The 21,334-nt window shown below is 39.6% G+C and overlaps 2 protein-coding genes across 2 annotated transcripts in view; both read left to right on the forward strand.

The window, feature by feature from the left end:
* Nucleotides 1-21,334, forward strand: part of RGSL1 (regulator of G protein signaling like 1) — a gene marked incomplete at its 5' end in the record, with an annotated part of 133,358 nt that overhangs the window by 24,647 nt on the left and 87,377 nt on the right. Inside the window, one exon of the mRNA XM_035010382.1 lies at nucleotides 21,159-21,241. Coding sequence (XP_034866273.1) covers nucleotides 21,159-21,241 — 83 coding nt within the window. The remainder of the gene's footprint in view (nucleotides 1-21,158; nucleotides 21,242-21,334) is intronic.
* Nucleotides 8,204-9,563, forward strand: LOC118014358 (transmembrane epididymal protein 1-like). Its single transcript, XM_035010580.1, has one exon. The coding sequence runs from the start codon at nucleotides 8,423-8,425 to the stop codon at nucleotides 9,194-9,196; it is 774 nt and encodes a 257-aa protein (XP_034866471.1). The 5' UTR covers nucleotides 8,204-8,422; the 3' UTR covers nucleotides 9,197-9,563.

Genomic DNA, 21,334 nt, shown 5'->3' on the forward strand with positions numbered 1-21,334 from the left:
AGTTTGAAAAATGGGAAAATGGCAGCCCTTTCTAAAACTAGGAAGTGCCATAATCACAGGCTGTTGGGGCTCCCTGGAAATCATATAAACATCTTGTTCATTTTATAGCTGAGGCCCAGACTTCTTCATGTCCTAGAGGCCAGGCCAGGACTGGAACCCAGCCTCCAGACCCTGCTTCAATCCCTTTCCAACATTTGTCATTACTTTCTTGACTTTCTCCACAGTTAACTTCCCTTAACAACCTGAGTAAGAGGGAATTCCTCTCCCTAAAAGCCTTTTGGGCTGCCAGGAATTCGTGGGAGTCCATGGGAATGTGTGGGAATCTGTGCATCCACTCCCTCCCAAGGCCATTCTTCAGAGTTGCTGCCAGGGACCAGGTGGCCTGGCATGAGATCTGAGACTCGGCATCCTTTGCTGACTGCAAACATCAGCCCCTCATCCCTGAGGGGTCACTGAGGGCTAGAGGTTGAGAAGAGGTCTCTCCCTGTCCACACACTGATCAGCTCCTAGTGTGGAAGACTGGTAACAAGGGTAGGAAGAGACTCCCCATCCAAGTCAGAGCAACGGAGGGTATGGCATCTAAGCCTGGATAGTGCCATCCATCCCAGGGTGAGATCTAAAAGCTGTTAAAAGATTTTTGTTCCAGTCTGTCCTAGTCTGGCTCTGCATGTGGCCTACCCTCACCCTCATCCCCTGCCCTCAGACACCATACACATTCATAGCTTTGTTCATGCCATTTCCCACACCTGAATCCTCCCCACCTTCTCTCATCTGGTCCCCAGCCCCAAGTTGTTGGCCTGTTGAATTTAAATTTCAGTGCAAACGTCTGCCTTTCCATCAGAGTTAACCACACTCTCCCCTATGTTTCCATCATGCTTGGTGTATTCAACATAAAATTTAATTCAAAATGGCTTTAGTTGTGTCTTTTCTACTAAATCAGTGCTTCTCAAACTTTATATGCATACAAATCACCTAGAGATTCAGATTTGATAGGTCTGATTTGGGCCTAGGAGTCTGCATTTTTAGCAAGTTCCCAAGTGATGCTGACATTGGTGGCCTGTGGGCCACTTTGAATGGCAAGGTACTGCTTTTGAGTTCCTTGAGGGCAGGTGTCATGTCATCTTTGTAATACCAGCTTTTAGCACAGTGTCTGGCTGATTATATGTAGTTAATACACATTCATTGAATTGAAATGAATCAAATTAAGGCACTGGTGTTTCTGAGGTGTCTCCTTTAAATGCAAATATGGGATCTGGGCAGCATTAGACAGCTGTAGCTGGGGTGGCAGAAAGTGGGGTGGGGCAGGATTTGGGGTTCATAGGAAGACAGAATAAATCAGCATTACAGATCCAGAAACTCAATTTTATCAGTCTGTTTAGGTTCTAAAAGACTGAGTGACACTAATATGTAAACCAGAAGGCCAATTTATTAATTAGCATTAGAGGATCTGTCTTTCCAGTGATGGAAATACCAGTGTCGGCCAATGAGATACTCTCCTGTTCCCCACCACCCATCCATGCTTCCTGTCCCCCAACCCCTCACCCTAGGATCAAAGTGGCTCTGGATAATTTAGCTTAGAACCTTGACTGAATGTAGATAACTAAATGAACTTGCAGGTAAAAGAAAAGCTTGACAGGGGTGCCTGAGCGGCTTAGTCAGTTAAGCTTCTGCCTTTGGCTCAGGTCATGATCCCAGGGTCCTGGGATCGAGCCCTGCATTGGCCTCCTTGCTCAGCAGAGAGCCTGCTTCTCCCTCTCCCTCTGACTGACACTCCCCCTGCTTGTGCATGCTCTCTCTCTGTCAAATAAATAAAGAGTACTATAATAGAGTACTTATTTTCTCCCAATAGTCTTTCTCCTTGGATGGTGCTGGATAAAGACAGATACATTCTTGTTTCCAAGTATTTGTGTCTCTCTGGGGTCTTGGGCCCCATCAGTGGAGGGGCTAGGTGAAAAGGGGGCTCACAGCCTTGCCCCACTTATACTTTGCCTCAAGTTGAGCTGGACTTGCCTTGTACTTCTTAGTGACAGTCAGCTTGTGACTAACTAAGTATCTCAGCATAGACTTTGTTACGAACTAACCCACTAACCATGTGATACTCTGTGAATCACCTTCTGTGCTTCAGTTCCTTCCTTCCTTTGTGAATCTTCAGAGATTTGGAAGAAATAGGCTCTATGATCTCATCCAGCCCTAAGATTACCAACTTAAAATACTTTACATTTATAACCTGCTTTAAAATACAATATTTCATGGATACCCCACAATTCCACATTTACCTATGAGAAGAATGAATCTTATAGAAAATGAATACCTTATCTTAAGGCATCCACCTAGCAAATGGCCAAACTAGGTCTCAAACACCAATCAGACTCCTCATTTTCTTAATCACTACCTGATAAGATTTTCTGGAGTCTGGACAAGGAGGGTTTTTTACTTCTCTCCCACCCTTGGGAGAGAAAGCACAGCAGCTGGCTCCCTTGATTCCCCTTTTCCTTGTCTCTCTTCTCAGGGACTGGGCTGCTTTCACCCTTTCTTTCCTTTTTGTTGAGTTCCCCGTGTTCTCTCTCAGTTTTCTCCATCTCTCTTTCTCTCCTCCACCTTCCCTTCCCTCTCTCTCTCCCATTTAGCCTCCTCCCACCTCTGCCCTCTCCCCTCCTCCTCCTGCATGCCAGCCTTTCTTGATAAATGTTGTGGGTTCTGCTTTTATAAAGATGTCACCCCATACTCCTGGGTGAATTTATGGGTTGTTTAGGGCAGGAAGATGATGCCCAAGCATGGCCTAATGATCAGGATGATGTTTACTAGTATAGTGCAATGGTTTCCAAGTCTCAGGAAAGATGGCCTGCATTGGAATCACCAATGGGGGGGGGGAGGGGGCAGCGGTTGGTTATAACTCAAAATGCAGATTCCTAGGCCCCTACCCAAAGACTTATTCAGTAGGGTCAGGGTGAAAATTTAGTACTCTGTACTTTTAAAACCTCTTCTGAGATAATTACTGTGAACAGCAAGGTTCATACTTTACTATTGGGGCCTGTACCCACCAGACCCTGTCCCTAGGGGTGAGTCAATGAGTAGCCAAGTATCCACTACAGTACTAGGAGGGTTGCCTCTGGTGGAGGCCTTGTTTGTAGGTTATGAAACCTCAGTTAGTGAGTTTGGCACTTGCTCCTTCCCCATCCCAGGTGTCTGCCCCATCAGTGGTACATCTGGCTCAATAAGAGGAACTCCTTGCTTCTGACACATTTGGTCAAACAGAAGCTCTTGATTTACATTCCACCTATTTTTGGCCACAAACACCCAAATCAATAGATGGAATCACCATTCCTTTCATCCTTTTAGATGACACTTTCTTCTTTCATACAGTTGTCCCCCTGTTACTGGCTGTAAAGGAGTAAGAGGAGAGCAATTTTCATTTATGTCCCTCTAATAGAACATGAGTTTTCTAGTTACTATACCAGGACTTTCACCATGAAATTTATGGGCTCTTACAGCCACACATGCAGAACCTGGTAGAGGTTTGAGGCCATCTAGTCTACCCCTCACTAATGAACCCTCAATGCCTATCACTGAAAGACAAACATTCTTTGAATATGAGCCCTGTGCTGCATTACCAAGCTCTTTGCTGGGATTACACTCTTCCCTTGGTTTATACTATGTGTTCTCAGTACAGGGAATATTGCCCCTAAGAGAGTATTTGTGTTACAGTTATTCTAAGTCCTCCATACTCTTTCATCCAAGAACAAAGGAGTCGAAGATAAAATTTGACCTCACATATGTTAGCGTCTCCACCTGTTCACTGGGAATGATCATATTTGCCCTGACTTCTACAGCTGGAGTGAGCTCTTTCCTCTAATTGAATAGGTCTGGTCATTTGTTTCACTTATTTGGCATTTAGCTCTTAGCATTAGTGGCCTTGCATCATTTGTATGTATCTGTTCTGTCTTTATAATTAAATCATAAAGCATTTTATGGTAGAGATCATGTGTTCATGTGATAGTTCACTCATTTATTCATTCATCAAACTCTCATTGAGTACCTCCAGTCATGGGGCTAGATTCTAAAGAGACAAAGAAGACAGGACATGGTCTCCAACTTCAAATGCTTCCCAGTAAATAAGGAGTGGTAAAACCATGTGACTGTAGAGATGTGTATAAGTGTATGTGTGTAAGTGTAACTATAGAGCTGTGTATAAGTTGCATAGAGAGGTATCCTTCCTTGTTGGGAGGAGACAGTACTTGAGCTGAGCTTCAAAGGAGAAAGGAGGAGTTTCCCAAATAGAGAAAGAATGTGGAACAGGAAGTCCATTCCAGGCTGAACTTGGAAGCTTCTGACATGCCTGAGATAATGATGGTACATGTAGGAAGGGACTGGAAATGAGGCCAGGCCAAAGCGAGAGGCACCTTCAAGGGTAATCTAAGGGTATGGATTTTATCCACAAAGCCATGTGATGCTACTAGAGAATTTAAATCAGCCAGTGGCATTATTAGTTCTCTTTTCCCAAGGCTCACTCTGGTTGCAATGTGGATAGGAATAGATGAGGATTGAAACCCAGTTAAGAGATGTGGCAACAATGCAGAGTTGGGGATGCTTGGACAAAGACAGTATAGGTGGAGATAAAGAATCTGGAGAATTTGTTGATTAATATATTGTAGGGGTGAGTGAAAATTGGTACCACCACTTTGAAGGGAGATTCGTCGTTAGGTATTAAATCTTAAGAAGGTAATAGTCTATGACTCAGAAATGCTAGTTATGGTTATTTCCTCTAAAGAAGAATATTTACTCAGCATTGTTTGTTAAACAGTAATTACATAAAAAACTAATGATGTACTGTATGGTGACTAACATAACATAATAAAATAAAGTAAAATTTTTTAAAAATTAAAAAAAAATTTTTTTAAAAAGTAAATTTTAGCTAGACCAACACGTCCATCACTAGGGGACTAGATAAAGAATATAATATTAAATGCATCAGTATTATTGTCTATATAACAAAATAGTTCTATATATATAACAAAATAGTTCTGTCTCCAACACATTATGACTGAGTGAAAAACAGCCAGTAGTAGAATGATATATATAAGTGCTGATGTTCTAGAGAAAAATTCATTTGGGCATTTGGGAAAGGCCCATTGCAAACAGCTGTCTTCCTACCTTCTCCCCCTAAAGTAAGCTGAATAGACATCAAGTCACACTTATCTGCTACAGTGCTTCTACTTAGAATTCTTATTTTTGTAAAAAAAAAAAATTAATATTGAGTAGATACAAAATAACATTTATAGAATACATATAAACTCTACAGAGTTGGGATATAGTCAACACTCCTGTGGTCCCCACCAACTATAAGAGCAAAAAAACATTGTTATTTGCCATGCCTGTGTCCCTCTCAAATCTATCCTATTCTTCCCCCTCTGGGAGGTAACCACTTTCCTGAATTTTGTTTATGGTTCCATGTATGTGTTCACATTGTTTAATTTTGTGTGTTTTTGAACATATATCTATCTATCTATATCTATAAATAGATAGATATAGATAGATATATATAAACTCCTTCTTTCTCCTTCAAAGCTCAGCTCAAGTACTGTCTCCTCCCAACAAGGAAGGATACCTCTCTATGCAACTTATACACAGCTCTATAGTTACACTTACACACATACACTTATACACATCTCTCTCTCTCTATAGATACAGATATAGATATAGATTCCATATATATATATATATTCCATATATATATTTGGAAACATACAGTATATATTATTTTGTGACATTCTTTTTTCATCTAAAATTATATTTTTGAGGTTCCATGTTGATATCAGCCGGAGTTCCCCAGAGCAGCAGAACCAATAGAAGATATATATAAAGGAGATTGATCATGAGGAAATGGTTCATGTGATTACAAAGGCACAGAAATCCACCATCTGCTGTCTCTAGGCTGGAGACATTGTATTATAATTGCAGTCAAGAGTCTACAGACCTGAGAACCAAGGGAGATGATGGTATAAACTGCAGTGTAAGGGCAGAAGAAGACCTATGTCCCAGCCCAGTAGACAGGCTGGAAGAAAAAGGGATGAATTCCATCTTTCTCTGCCTTTTGTTCTGTTCAGGCCCCAACAGATTAGACGAGGCCCACCCACATTGGGATGGACAATCTACTTTACTAAATCCACTGATTCAAATGTTAATCTCATGGACACACCCAGAAATAGTGTTTAATCTGGGCACCTTGTGGCCAGTCAAGTCAACACATTAAAATTAACTATCACAATGTTGTTGAATGTAGCTGTATTTTTCATTTTTACTTCTCTATCATATTTTATTTTATGAATATCTTACAAATTTTTAATATTGAAGGACATTTTGATTATTCCTCCTTCTCTCTGCCAGCTATAGAGACAGTGCTGCTAGGGACATTCCTGCATATGATCCTTGTATGGATATATGAGAGTTACTGTATAGTATAAACAAGTAAGGATGTATATCTTCAACTCTCTATATAATGCCATATAACATCAAATTCTTTTCCAAAGTGATTGCATCAATTTATAGTCCTGCTAGCAATATATTAATTATTCTATTTGTTTCACATTGTCAGACAGTTGTCAAGCTAATTTTTGTCAGTCTGGTGGATGAGAAATGATAGCTAGCAAGCAAATGGGGACCTCAATCCTACAGCTACAAAGAACTGAATTCTGCTACAACCCTGTAAGCTTGGAAGAGGATTCAGCTTCAGCGTGAAGTGCAGCCTGGCTGACACCATGACTGTACCTCGTGAGACTCTGAGCAGAGGACCAACAAAGCTCTCTGTCTGCATCCTGACCCACATAAAGTGAGATAAATGCATGTTGTTTTAAGCCACTGAGTTAAATTGTGTTAAACTGTTACACAGCAACAGATAATGAATACATTATTGGATCCATGGAGAAGGAAATATAATCCAAATATGCGAATTAGTTCTTCTGTAAACAGAATTTGTATAATCTATGAAAGGGCTGAGAGCTGTTTTCTTTAGTTAAATTGTTGGTGAAGGGTTTAGATTAGCCTCACTGGGTTAGGTGCTCAATCCCTTGACTGATCTGTGACTAGGAAAGCAGGATTTGTCAGCAAATGACAACTCCCATTAACCTATATGGCTTGAGGAAACACTTCCCAGGAGAGGGGAGCTTTCATAGTTAAAACAATAATAAAATTCTGTCATGCTAATGCAACTGGGAAAGACAATTAGAAAAGACAAAGGTATATCTAAAAGGAGATCATTTTTTCATTATTGAAGTTAATATGATTATATAAAATCATTTGAAAATTAGTAAGAGCAGTAGGTCCATGCAACAAGAAGATCAATCTAAAATTATGGTTTTTTATATCAGTAAAAATTATAAAATAAAATGGAAGATCCATTGATACAAAGAACAAAAGAGAATTTACCAACAAATAAACCAAAATGGAAATCTGTAGGATCAATATGAGACAAATTTAACTTGAGACATTCCTGTACTTGACTGACTGTCATGAAGAGTAACATGACCATTACATTCTAACTAAATGCTTATTTCATGAGAGAAAATATTTGATGGCTAATTCACACTAAGCTTAGCTTAATAGGATCTTCTTTCTAACCAGTACATACATTTTACTCAGTGATTCAAAGTTTAGTCTGCCTCAGAGCTACCTGGGAAGGTGTCTTGGGATACTTATTTCGAGACACCAACCTCAAGAAATTCCCAATCAGTACCTCTGAGTAGAACTTACTCACCTGCATTTTAACTTGGAAAAACATTGCTTCAGCCCAAAGGAAAGAATCTCAAGTTGTGGCACCTCATTTCTGATCTGGAGATCAGCAGAAGACAGATTCTCAGGAGTGAATATTTTTCTGGCAAACCTCAAACAACGTCAGAGAAATTGAGTATTGTATGTGTTTACTTAAGACTATTTATACCCAAGAGAATACATTTGTACCTAGTACTTGTATGAGATTATATGTGAGGAATCTTAAGGGATATGCCCTACATTGTATGCTCTCCATGCTTTCTCTCAGTTCTTCCTTATGTTCTATGAATTTGGGAAGTAAGGAAGGTAGCAATAGCGTGAAGGACAAGTAGGAGGAGAGGAAAGGGGAGTCCATAGCATAATCTCTGAGAACTACAGATGTCCAGACATTGTGATGGAGAATATGCTTATTTTACTGTCTGGCAATGGTTGGTTAGCTATCAATGAACCAGAGCAGAAGACCAGAACGGAAACCATGACACCCACCCCACCATAAGTTTGGGTTTCCTCCAAAACCATTTCCCCTGTGTATGTGGATGCAATGAGCTGGAGAGAAGATATAAGTAGGCTTCAGGGAGCTCCCTCCACACTCTAGAACCTAAGGTGACCATTCCTGAGCTGCTTGCCTCTACCTTTGGTCAGCTCTACCTTCAGTTCCATGGGAGGCTTTGAGGGTCATCTGTACCCGGGGCTGTCTCTCTTCTTCTATGGACTTTATCATGCACGACTAGTCTCCAGGGCCTTAATATGCAACTACCCTGTCCAATATCTGCCACACCATCCCTGGAGCAAAGGAAAATGGGCAAGACTGCAGCAAATATACTATGTTGGGCTGGTGAAGATATTAAGTGCCTTCATTTTAGCAGCCCAAGAGCTACATAACATACATGGACAGTTTGTACTTATCAGCAAGATATATCATCAGAGAAACTTTTTGTACCGCAAACAGTGGCAACATCTCACTCTATATATGACCTTCTTCCTGAGCGGGTGTGTGGATGTGGTGAGCCAGAACTTGCTGCCCCAGAGGTGTGCTGCTCTGGAGCAAGGTGCCCAAGCCCTGGGCATGTGTCTGTTTCTGCCTCTGCTGGTGTCTCACATGCAGGACTCAGAAGGTGTGGAGCTGCAGTCTCACATCCTGTTCACTCAGGCCATATTCCTGCTGGTGCTGGTGGTGATTGCAGAGCTGTGGGCTCCCAATATGCTGCAGCTTTGGGTGATGAAGGCCTTTTTTTATATGATGACAGGCTCTTGGCTGATTCAGATAGGCTTCATGCTGTACAAACCAATTTCTGGCTACAAATGGATGGATGATGACAAAAACAACATTATATTTGTCACCACTTTCTTCTGCTGGCATGTGGCTTTCATTGCCATTTTGATGATCTGGGTCTATGGCTTCTCCTTTTTGTGGTATTGTTACATTTGTTGATGTCTGAACCTGGGTAAACTCAGAATGGTTCCTATCACCTGCACATTCTGGAACACCTGGATGAGAAGTTGTGGGAAGTGGAGAGTGTTAGAGAGGAAGATGACCAAGGCAACAGACTCTGCTGGGATGGACATACCCCTTTCCTCTTCTGGCTTCTCTCAGTCTCATTTGCTGAGCAGTGAGCCGGGACAGGCAAATGAAACACAGGAGGCATGTTACTATAACCTTCACTCTCGGCTCCCCAAGTATTTCCCCCACCTCCCATCCCTCTCCTAAACTCCAGCCAAGGTGTTCTCCTTGCCTTTCTCCTCTCTGTACTCTTCACATCCTTCCCAGGAGAAAATGAAAATAAATGTACTAGATCCTGCCTTTGGGTCTTTATAAATATCCTCAGAGAGATAATACTGACCACTAGTTACGTTTAGTACATCATAATAATTGACCCATCATAATAACCACCTCCTCACCCTTTCTCTTTCTGGATCTCTTCAATACCTATACTAAATCTAAACTGTTATTTTAATGATAAAGGACTCAGAGAACTATTGTTGAATTCTTTCTTTAGATTATGATTTGTCCAACAAAGAGATCTTTTATTTTCAGCTTTATTGAGATATACTTAATTTACAAACAATTGCATATATTTAATGTATATATTTTGATGAGTTTGGACATATGTGATACCATGATAACATCACCACACTCCTTGAAGGCAATTTCCTCTGCGGGATCTAGAAGAACAGAGCAACATTTTGCACATAGTGAGGACACAAAAGGATCCAGGTGCTTCCAGAATTTATCTATCAGTCTCCTTGAGTGTAGAATCTGTCAGATTCTTCTACCTGGGTAAATCAGCCCATTATTCTGCACTCACCTCAATCAATTTCCAAGTAGTAGACTCACCTAGAACCACTCCTTTCTGGTTCTCATGTGTAGTAAAATTCAATGGATTATTTATTCCACAAAATTTTCTTTTTAATCCTCACAACTATCTTATCATGTAGGTTTATAGATGATAATCTAAAATTCAAAAGGGTTAAAAATTAGCTTAAGGCTAGTTATTTAGTTATGTCACATAATGCTTTATCTGGGTGTCAAGGGAGGTGGAATTCTGAGTAGTAGAGTTAAATTGTTGGCAACTTGAAAAGAATGTCTTTATGACACCTGTTATGCTTCTTTCCCTGCTGTCCGCAGGATATGGACAATCTGTTAGGCTTCCCTTACTCTTGGTCATGGTTATAATATCCAGGCTTAGGACAGAGTGGGGCTGGGGCAGGGATTCTAGGGGGTCATCATCCTCCTAGTTTCCCTTTTGCTTCTGGTCCTCTGGAGGACTAGACGTACCTGACTTCCTTTGGTTCTGGCCTTAATCTTCCTTGTTAATTTTCTTGTTCAAAAGTTCAGGTGTAGCAGGGGTGAATTATTGTCTGGTTGGTAAGGTTTTCTATTCTGTGGCTTGAAGAGCTTGTGAGCATTCTGAGTTACTGAAAATGGGGAGGTGCTTCCCATTTCAATGGTGGTCAGCAATGTCTCCGAATGCGGGATGGCATGCATGTGACCAGCAGGCAGCAACTCTCCATGGAAGGCTTTCACCTTACACCAGTGGGATAGCCAATCAGATAACAATGCTGCTCTCCACTGGAGATGAGCAGTGGTCCCTGGGGTGGAAATAAAATATTTCTTAGGCATTAGTTCAGCTTCTGTGTTTCTCCTTGGTCCTGGTGACCAGTGGAGCTCCGCAGTTTTCCCTGTAGGTTCTTCCCTGTTCCTGGTTGTCACCGATGGCTCCCTTCTGCTTGTTTCTCCCCCACAACCTTGGGTATTTTTCAGGCCTTGCCTAGCTTTGCAGCATCTCCGTCCTGAACCCGAGTTGAACCTCCTCTAGTGTCCTGAGATGGGGAAAGTAGGGAATCTGTTTTTCCTCTACATTCTTTCCTACCGATATGGCAAACTCCTATTTTCTACTTCACTCAGCTCTCCTATTTTTGTATTAGGAGCATATTTTGGATTTTTTAAAACTAAAAATCGACTCTTCTTTTTTTACAATTACAATCAGACATCATCTTGAGAGAATGTCTGTCACTAATTGGGAGAAAAGTTATTTACAAGGGTGGAAAAGCAAAGCCTAATATTAATATATTAATATTTCAAGATATTATCTCTCTACAAAGATAGAAGTTCGAGAGATACCACAGCCATCTATTGACAGATCTGTCCATTTCTGAGTACTTTTGAGCTCCTGTTAGATGCTGATAAACTCATCTCTTGTAGTAAATTAATGCCTCCCAATATTATCATGTCTCACAATATGTACCTTTGAGATAAAATAAATATTAGCAGGGTCCTACAAAGCCACAAAGAATTATTACTGAGGCCTGATATAATGGCGGAATGGACAGGCCTGATGTTTGGATGAAAGGGCCTTTCTGTACTCTTCACATCACATCACAGTCGGTATGAGCACTCTGAAAGTAATCCTAACCATTTTGGAATGTAAAGCCAACTGCAGGTAAGTTTAGAAACAACAACAGCAACAACAACAAAACCCAGAGTTGTGGAGAGAAAGGTGTAATATTCACCACTGTCCACCAGAGGCCATCATCTTTACATGAGCCTGGAAAAGGCCCTTGCTCTCCATTTGGTATTGAAGTATCAATTTAAAAGAAATGAAGGGACGAAGAGGAGGGCAAAAAAATACATAACCAAGTGTCATGCAGGCATCTGGTAAACATAATGAAGGTCTGTTTCTTGTTAAACTTAGATGTGTGGACATGAATAAGCATAGAATTCAATCAATATAGATTATATGTGGATAAGATAAAGGAAACAGATACATAGATACATAACGTATATAGGTATATACATGTATAGATGTCTATGCATACATATACAGATATGTGTGTATCTCAAAAACAAAACCGTGTACAATGCCCTTTGAGCTGAAATGGCTACTGTTTTTTAGCAACTTTATAAAATAATCAAAATGTTCTTGTTTAGCTCATCACATAATAGGTATGCAACAAATAATTGGTGAATGAGCAAATAAAGTATCTAGTACAGGTGTAACATAGACAAAATGTTGGTTTAATTCTGATCTGGGTTTTGATGGATAAGTAGAGCTTGTTAGAGGAGTTCAGGGCAAAAATTTTGAGGTCTTATATGTTCCTATGCTCAGACACCAAAGCTCAGCAAACACAAGCTTAGCAGTGCAGTACCAGGGATGGAATTTCACGGCCAATGATACAGAGAAAACTACCAAGTTCCTGTCCCTTAGGGTGGGTGGCTAAGGAAGAGCCACACAAAATTGTTTTATGAAAAGTTTAATAATTTACTTTTCAATTTGAAGGCAGAAGATTATTAATGGGCTCTTACTAATTGAAGGGGACTATTGTGCCAAAACAACAAAAATAATTGCAATTACTTGTATTGTAATCAACGTTCAATATATTAGGCATACACTTAATATACTAATTATTAAATTTTTAAAATTGACATATAAAATTATTTATAAATGTAATATTATTTAAAATTGCTATTATTTGTTCATTATATTTCAATAAAATCATGCATTTGATAAATCAAATTTTCCTAAACAAATACCATTTCCAAATTTTGTTAGTTAAAATTCCTTAGTCATTTCATATTATGAAATTTAAAATTTAAATTTACCCACTCAACCAAAAGAAAGAAAATTACTGTTGCCAACTTCTTGAGGCTTCTCTGTCCAAAACTCAGAATTTTTAATACATATTTTAGGTCAAAGAGTATAGGATCAACACTAACCCTTTGTATGATTATATCCATGAGGTTTTTGGGGGGTTTTGTGGGTTGTTTGTTTGTTTGTTTGTTTTGTTTTGTTTTGTTTTTGCCTTTGGCCAAGACTTCACTAATCATCAGTCACAAAAGATTGTACTTCTTATAACTCAGTATCTTTCCTTAAAATGAATTGTTAGCTAAATAGGGTATCTTAGTGGAAGACTTTTCCAGTTTTTATTCTCTTTCTGTGTTACTGTAGAGAATTGCACCGAGACCTATTATGTACCAATAGCATTTCGAACCCTTTATCTAGGATGAGACTGCACCTCCTTTGACTTTAAAACTTACGTGTATTGCATTGACCACCATTCTGAAGTCTTTGATTGAAATCTATTACATCAGCAAAGATGGCAACAGTTAGGAATAAGGTCTAAATTCTACATGCTGTATCTTTTCCTTAGGTAGCTAACAAGGAGCAGCAATGAACACAAAGTTCCGAATCAGAAAGCATAGTTTGCTTAGAAGTCTATTGTCTGTTGATATTATATCTAAAGCTTTTGTAAGTTAACAGTTGGACAATGACTCTACGTTACTTGCTTTGTCTCTCCCTCACCCTCTTTCAGTGTCCCCGTTCCTCAATCACAGTTTTTAGGTCTTTATATTTGTGCAGGACTTCAAGCTTTCCATATTGCCTTCACATCCATTTCTCAGCTGAACTGAACAAACACTATCCAGCACCTACTACTGCTGGGCACTACAGGACGTGGAGTACCACTGCCTCTATGCCATTTCCTTTCAGCTGAATTCATCCAATTCCTGATTGTTGTGATTTCTTTTCCTACTGTTAAAATAGGATGGCAGTTTGAGAGAACAGATTGCAAGGGGGCAGCTATTTCAATTTATTATCATCCAGCTTTCTATTTGTTTAACAACGTTTCTTAAGTCCCTTTCCAGATGACTCCATCCTCTCCAACCTTGTGACTTTTGAATCACTAAAGTCAGCTTCCAAGGGTTTTGTAAACTAGTTAATATTATTTTGACAAGTAATATCTCCTGGACACTCTGTTCACTGAAAACACCAGCCTACAAGAGGCTTGAATTCCCTTTCTCTAAAGGGCTGTCAGGCACTTTGTTATCTTATTAAATAATTCTTCCATTTCTCTGGCTCTTTTCTCATAGGAAGTGAATATCCAGATGAAAGACCATCACCTCTATAAACCCTAATAATTTAGCCAAAAGTTACTGAGAAGAGAGTCATTCAGTGTCATACCCAAGAGAGGGTTAAAAGACTTGAAAAGTTCTAGGTTGGGAAGCATGTCATATCTAAAAAACCTTGTTGTCCCATAGAAGAGAAGAACTTTGGAAGTTGGAAGGAATGTTAATAATGAACCACCAAAAATATATCATTTACATTTGAAAAAGTTTTATGCTTTCTTTAGTATATGTAAAGACCAAATACTCTTTTTTAAAGTGATTTTGATTTTTAAAGTGAAGAGATTCATTACATCTTGATGTTTTGTGTTCCAAGATGAGTTGGTAGCCTATCATATGACAATCAATTATCAACTACCTCATTTGTTAATCAGTATAACACACACACACACACACACACATCTTAAGAGAGATCAGGATGAAGCTCTGGATGGTTTACTAATCTCATCTATTCCTTATCTTATCATGTTCTTTGGAAAAGAGCTATCACAACCTGGGCAAAACAAAACAAAACAAAACAAACTTTCAGTCTCTTCTTAAAGAATGGCACATATGACACTGATATATACCCACATTCCTTAACACAGTGTGCTTTCAGACTTGTCTTCAGTGAAGCTGTGTGCAGGCATTCTCTACTCCTGATCACTGATCCACCATCTTCCCCACAGCCCAGAGGTTAACTACTAGAGCCATTAACAACTTAAGGGAGTGTTGTCACTCCAACAATGGCAAGGACTAAAAGCCAACATCACCGGTTACAGGCTTGGAATGCTTGATCCCTGACCCTTCAAGACCTTCTAGTTGCCAAAAGGAAAGGGAATCAGATATCTCCCAAACTTGTGTGATAGTAAGAATCATCTGGGGTACTTGTACATTACCAGGTCCTTCCTCTGATAATTCTGATTTAGAAGGGCAGGGGTGGGGCTCAGGAATCCATATATTTTACAAGTGTCCCAAGATGATTATTATTGTCCAGCAAATACAGGAAATTTTTGAATTAGATAGATTGGAGTTCACATCTCAGCTCTGATACTTAGTGGCTGTGTGTTGGGTCAGATCTACAATGCAATGATTTCCCAAAGCTCTGGGTGTCTCCTTTACCCCAATGTATCTTTACCCTGGAAATGGCAGCACATCTCTTTAGCAAAGATTAAGAAAGAGATTCACAGTAATTTCTTGCGAAAATATTGTAAAAGTTCTTCCTAAAGGGCAAAAATGCTTTCTTTTTACTTAAAACTCCTGTGTCTGACTCAGGACTGAAAACTGAATGAGAGACCCAATATTCCACTGTGATGGCTCATTTTTATATTAATTATAAACAGTGTCCTATTTATGTTAATTCATTCACTTCACAAATATTTATTGAGCACTTCCATGTGACAGAAACTGCACTAGTTTGGGATGCATCATTAAACAAAACAGCCAAAAATCCCTGCCATCACAGAGCTTATGTTCTGAAGTAGAATCCTAATGGCCTACCCACACATTTTTCCAAGGGATCCTATGATCAATAGCCATCACAAGGAATCTGTGGGTTAGATCATTCTGATACCCACATTGCCATAGCTGCTATTATGATACCCACATATATTTTTGTCATTGGTGGTAAGCACCACCTCCCATTTAAATCAAAGCTCATTTTCTTTTTTTCTTTTTAAGATTTTATTTGTCAGAGAGAGAGAGAGCACAAGCAGGGGAAGCAGAAGCAGAGGGAGAAGCAGGCTCCCCACTGAGTGTGGAGCCCATTGCAGGGCCTGATCCCAGGACTCTGGGATCATGACCTGAGCCAAAGACAGATGCTTAACCAACAGAGCCACCCAGGCGTCCCTCAAAGCTCATTTTCAAGTAGGGCATCTTCTTTCAGCATTTGTGGCCATTCACAGTGTGCCACTGCTTCTGGCACCCACCATCGAGCACAGGTTTTCATAGCACCATCAAAAATAGTCTCTGACGGGCGCCTGGGTGGCTCAGTCAGTTAAGCGACTGCCTTCGGCTCAGGTCATGATCCTGGAGTCCCGGGATCGAGTCCCGCATCAGGCTCCCTGCTCGGCAGGGAGTCTGCTTCTCCCTCTGACTCTCCCCCTTCTCATGTGCTCTCTCTCATTCTCTCTCTCTCAAATAAATAAATAAAATCTTTAAAAAAACATAGTCTCTGACTGCCTCTCAGATTTTGAGTCATGCCTCTAAGATGAAAAGTTCTGGGTGGATTCTAGGGCAGGTGTCATGTCCTTTCTGCCAGCGCAGAAAGATTCATCCAAATAGGACAAGTGGTCAGAAACTGAGTGACCAATACAAAACAGCAGAAAACCCTACTAAACATACTTTCTCCTGACCCCACTCAGTGTTCAGGACCCTCTTTGGGCTAATTTACAGGTATCCTAGGACAGTGCAAAGAAAGATCCAAATGTGGTAAATCAGGCCCAAAGCCTGGACTACCCAAAAATGAGTTACCTATCCTTAAAGTGAACAAGATCTTAATCTTCAAACCTGTTTAAGGCAATAAAAAAATGAGTAACAAAATCTAATTTCCATATTAAACTATTCTAAACATTTATCTTACCACAAGTTGTTCTCTGTGAGCAAACTTATGCTCCAACTTGCAACAAACATTTTAAACCTTGGTAAACTGGAAATATTCTAGAAAATTCTTCCTTTTCCTTTCTTTTCATTTATGATTGTTCTTCATTTCTAGGACCATTTCTATGTGGATAAAGTGTTCTGCTCTTTTCTTCGAATTGGTCATGATAGCACATAAGCAGGCCTGGCCTAGTTTACAATTGAAAAACTTTATACCACCTTGAGAAAAGTTAAAATGGAAGACAAATAAATATAGCTTCTTCCCCATATTGCCTCTTGCTTACTTCTGTCTTTTCTGGCGTGATCGGTCTAGAAGAATGGGGGACTGATCAGGATTAGAAACTTTGGGGTCAAAATTGGTCACAGAAAATCTCCAGTTGTTGCCTATGCTATGATTTGATGAAAATGTTAAATGGCTTTGTTTCAATATTCTGGTAAATTATTAGATATACGGGATTACTTTTTCTAAGTATCTCCTTTCCATATAGATTTGGAGATACGGTTTACTTCTTTTATAACATCTGCAGGAAAGAAAGTCTAATTAAACATGGAAGGATACACACAAGAAGTGTTAGGAGGAATGATACAGAAAAATAGATCATTGTGAGGAAGTCCAAGGGGCTTATTTTTAAGTCCATTCAAATGCATTTTTTATGTGAAAAGTAGGTATGATTTACTAGCATATTTGAAATAACATGGGTTCTTGCATCAAATGGGCAGACTAAAATCTGTGTTGTACTTACTATCTTTCAGTGAAAGGGAGGTAATAACCTCTATTTTGTGGGGCTAAGAATTGAATGAGAACAAAGTATAAATACCTAGCCTAGGTTCTTCCTAATGGAAGATATTCAACGAATGTTTATTCTATTTCTTTTCAAAGCCAGTGGATTATGAAGTAACCCATAGCCAGAGGAGAAACTATCTGGGAAAGAGGAGACAGGGTGGAAAACACACTTGGATATTTGGTTGAATTTGCCAGCTTATCTGAAAGATAAGTCATTAAACATTCACTGAATACCTGTTAAATTTCTAGAAGGATATTAGATACAAAAGACACATTAGAAATAAATGAACAGATCTTTGCTTCCCTGAAGCATAGAATCAAGTTAAAGAGACAGAACTAAAACTCAGGATCTATATAATTGGAAAACAATTTATAAAGAACCTATCAGTGCACACAAAATAGTATGGACTAAAAGCCTAAGTATAGGAAGAGTCTGGTACATTGCAGGAGATCCAGGAGATCAGGTAACAAAGACTTATCTTCAGACTGAGGTGTACACCAGAGATCAATAGGCCACTTCCTGGTAGAATCTGGAACCCCTTGGAAGGGATGTCACTGCGTGTTCACAAGGGGTGGAGTTCTGTTGACTGGGGGCTAAAATTCTGCCTCCTAATCAATCACAGTGGCAGGGAAAGCATGGCAACATGAGCAATGCTGGTGAGTATCTAAAAGGGATGTTTCGGAGGGTTTTAGCTCCTCCTACATAAGGCAAACCTCTCACCTGCCAGGTCTTAAACCACATGTGGCTTTTATGTTTCATGCCCTTTGTTTTCTTTTTCTCTTCTTCTCCTTCCCAACTCCCACCCCCACTTTATGCCACCTGATCTTTAAGAATAGGACAGAGCCCCATTCATAAAACAACAAGGCAACTAAGAAGGAGGAAGAAAAATGCAGATTGGGCTATCATGTGCCATGTCTCCTCCAGGGAGAGGGCTAGCATGAGGTTTGGGGTCAATGATTTCTTTTGTTCCCAAATCAGTATTTTTATTGTATGGAATGAATGTTGAAGGCCTGCCCAAATATTAGGAAGTTTTGAGGCAGAACAGGTGATAATGGAAACACAGGAATGAAGACATAGTAGGATAGGGAAGGGGAAGATGTGGAAAGCCTTGTTGCTATACCCCATTAAGACTGTCTTATTAATGGCAAATTCTGTCATAGTCAAGCCCCTTGTCACCAACAGTGTGTATAGCTATGGAACACAATCAATTGGGAAATTTCTGCAAACCCTACTTTCCTGCATTCAGATTGTCTCAATAATCTTATTTAAAAAATCCATGCCAGGCTCTATGAATGACAAACCAACAACTGAACAAAAGCTCAAAAGATTGAAGAACTCTTGAAAGAACAATTTGTTCAACTTTTATAGAATTTAGATATTATGTAAGCAATTTTAGTGCCTAGGGAAAGAAAGGTGAAAAGACAAAGTTCCTCATCTCAGAGAGCTCAGTCTATTGAGGAAGACAGATGAGACATCAATGGAAGAAAACAGTGACTTGTTAATTATAATTATGGGAGATGTAAATAATGGTGCAGGGGAGTAGTGATTGATTTTACCATTGTGGTAGATTCTACCATGCTTGGTTCACCAAGAAGATCATATGTAAACCAGTTCTTGAGAGATGATTAGTGATGTGCAAAGGAGATGGGTTAAGAAGACATTTTAAGTGATAGGAATATGGGAACAAAGATATGGAGGTTGGAAGTGAGAGTGTATAGCATGTGCAGGAAAGAGCAATATCTTGGCTGGCAAACAGGAGGAAGCATGGTATGGTGCGATAGGAGATGGTGCTGGCACACAACCCAAAAGTCAGATCTGGTGAAGCTTTAGATTCTGTAGGACAGTGAGTAGTCTTTGAAGGGCTTTAACAATAACAGCATTAGAAGACTATGGTGGCAGTGTGTGGAAAATGCTTGGAAAGGAAAGATAGACCATTAGGTGAGAGATGATAGGACCTGAAAAAAGACGGTGACTTAATGGATGGAGATGAGAGGATACATTCCAGAGATATGTAGGAGGAGAGACCACATAACATGGTCCTCCACTGCATATGGGAGTGTTTGAGAGGAAGAGAAACAGAACAAGGGGGTAATCAAAGATGATTTTCAGGATTCTGATTTAGACGATTGGAAGAGGGTGGGTCTAGTGATTGAGACTGGGAATATAGGAAAAAGATTAGGTTAGGAAGCAAAATGATCAGATCAGCTTTGAAAATGTTGGGATAGAAGTGCTGGTAGATGTCCATGGAGAGATGTCCCATAGCTCATTTGCTATTTAGAACTAGAGCCAAGGAAAAGTATGTACTCAAAACATATGTTTTGGAATCATTCATGTGGAATATATGAAATAGATCAGGGAATGCTTCTAAAAAGAAGAGCAGTGGCATCTGTGTAGCAAAGGGCAAAAACTGACATCGGCTCTGTTACAATAGTGTTTGATTGTCTGGGTTCCTGTTTCTATTATACAAAGACAATAACTACCATCATCATGAAAAATGATGGCAGGGAGTGTTTAGTTTTCTTAAATTATCATAACTGCACTCTAGCAATTGTGAGTGGCACTTACTATTCTCACCAGACATTTAACTGGACTGAGAGATAGGACTAATATAGTATTTATGTTGCTCATTTTACAAGTCTTTCATTATAAACTTTGGGTCTGATAGAAAAATGCTGGGCATTGATGAAACAACTGGATTATTCACTAGTTGAATATTGTGCATTAAAGAGCATAGACAGTGAGTTAGAGCAAACTTTGAGGGGGCACCTAGTCCACCTATGGTCTCTATGCTTGGCTTCATGACATTCAACATTCATCTCCTCAGATTAAATTCTGCTACACAATGATCAACCCTAAAAGGAGTAATAAATACTTTGCATGACCAAATCAGTATTCAAAAAAGTCCTTGTTGGGCCCAAATCAACAAGTTGAAATTCAAATGGAATAAATGTAAATTCTTGCCCTTGGTTTCTGAAAAGTGACTGCATAAATAAAGGATAGTGGAGTTAATAGTATAATGTGAGAGCACCCAAAGCTAATCCCATTTTGGGCCACACTAATAGAACATATAAATGGGCAAAGTTGTCTATGCTCTTCCCTGGGAAGCATGCAGAGTATTTGAGTTGTGGGTGCCACTTTAGCCAGAGAGGGAGGACCCAGGTAGAAAGGAGGCCATGTGAGGAATGGCTGAAGAATGGCTTAGTGACTGACTAGCCAGAGGGGTTGGAGGTGGACAGAATGTTGAGATGTTTTTATAAATATGGGAGCATTGACCCATTTAAGAGGACTTAGATGAATTCTGTTGAGCTTCAGAAGGCAGAATTTCTACAAATGGAAAGAAGATAAAAGAAGGCAGTTTACAGTAGGAAAATCTTCCTAATAATTTCATTTCTTCATAAATGGAATGGTAGCCCTGTAAGTCTGTGAGGTCCCCACAGCTGGGAGTGTTTAAGCAGAGTGATATTGTAGAGTGGTATTGCAGAGGGAAAAATCAAGATAGATGACTCTAAGGGTCATCAAATGCTGAGATTTGGCCATGTGAAATAATCCATTCTATTGCTTCATTTTCTTATCCTGAATGCAACCCTAGTTCATGGGGTGTTTTTGTTTTTTTTTTTTTCCTTCCCATATAGAGATAATTGGTTCTACAAATCTTATAATTCTGCTAGAGGATGAAATCTTTGCTGATTTTTTCAACACATTTCTTTCTCTTCCGGTAAGTATTCCCAGAATTAAATTCAAATGTTTCATCAACAGCCAAATAGTGAATCTCACAGAGCTGAGTACATTAAAAAAAGAAAATAAACTG

This window comes from Mirounga leonina, unplaced genomic scaffold (assembly GCF_011800145.1).
Source record: "Mirounga leonina isolate KUSES-001 unplaced genomic scaffold, KU_Mleo_1.0 Mir_154, whole genome shotgun sequence".
Classification (NCBI taxonomy): domain Eukaryota; kingdom Metazoa; phylum Chordata; class Mammalia; order Carnivora; family Phocidae; genus Mirounga; species Mirounga leonina.

Excerpts from the sequence above, each read along its gene's own strand:
- LOC118014358 (XM_035010580.1), top strand. The coding sequence starts at position 8,423 with ATGGGAGGCTTTGAGGGTCATCTGTACCCGGGGCTGTCTCTCTTCTTC.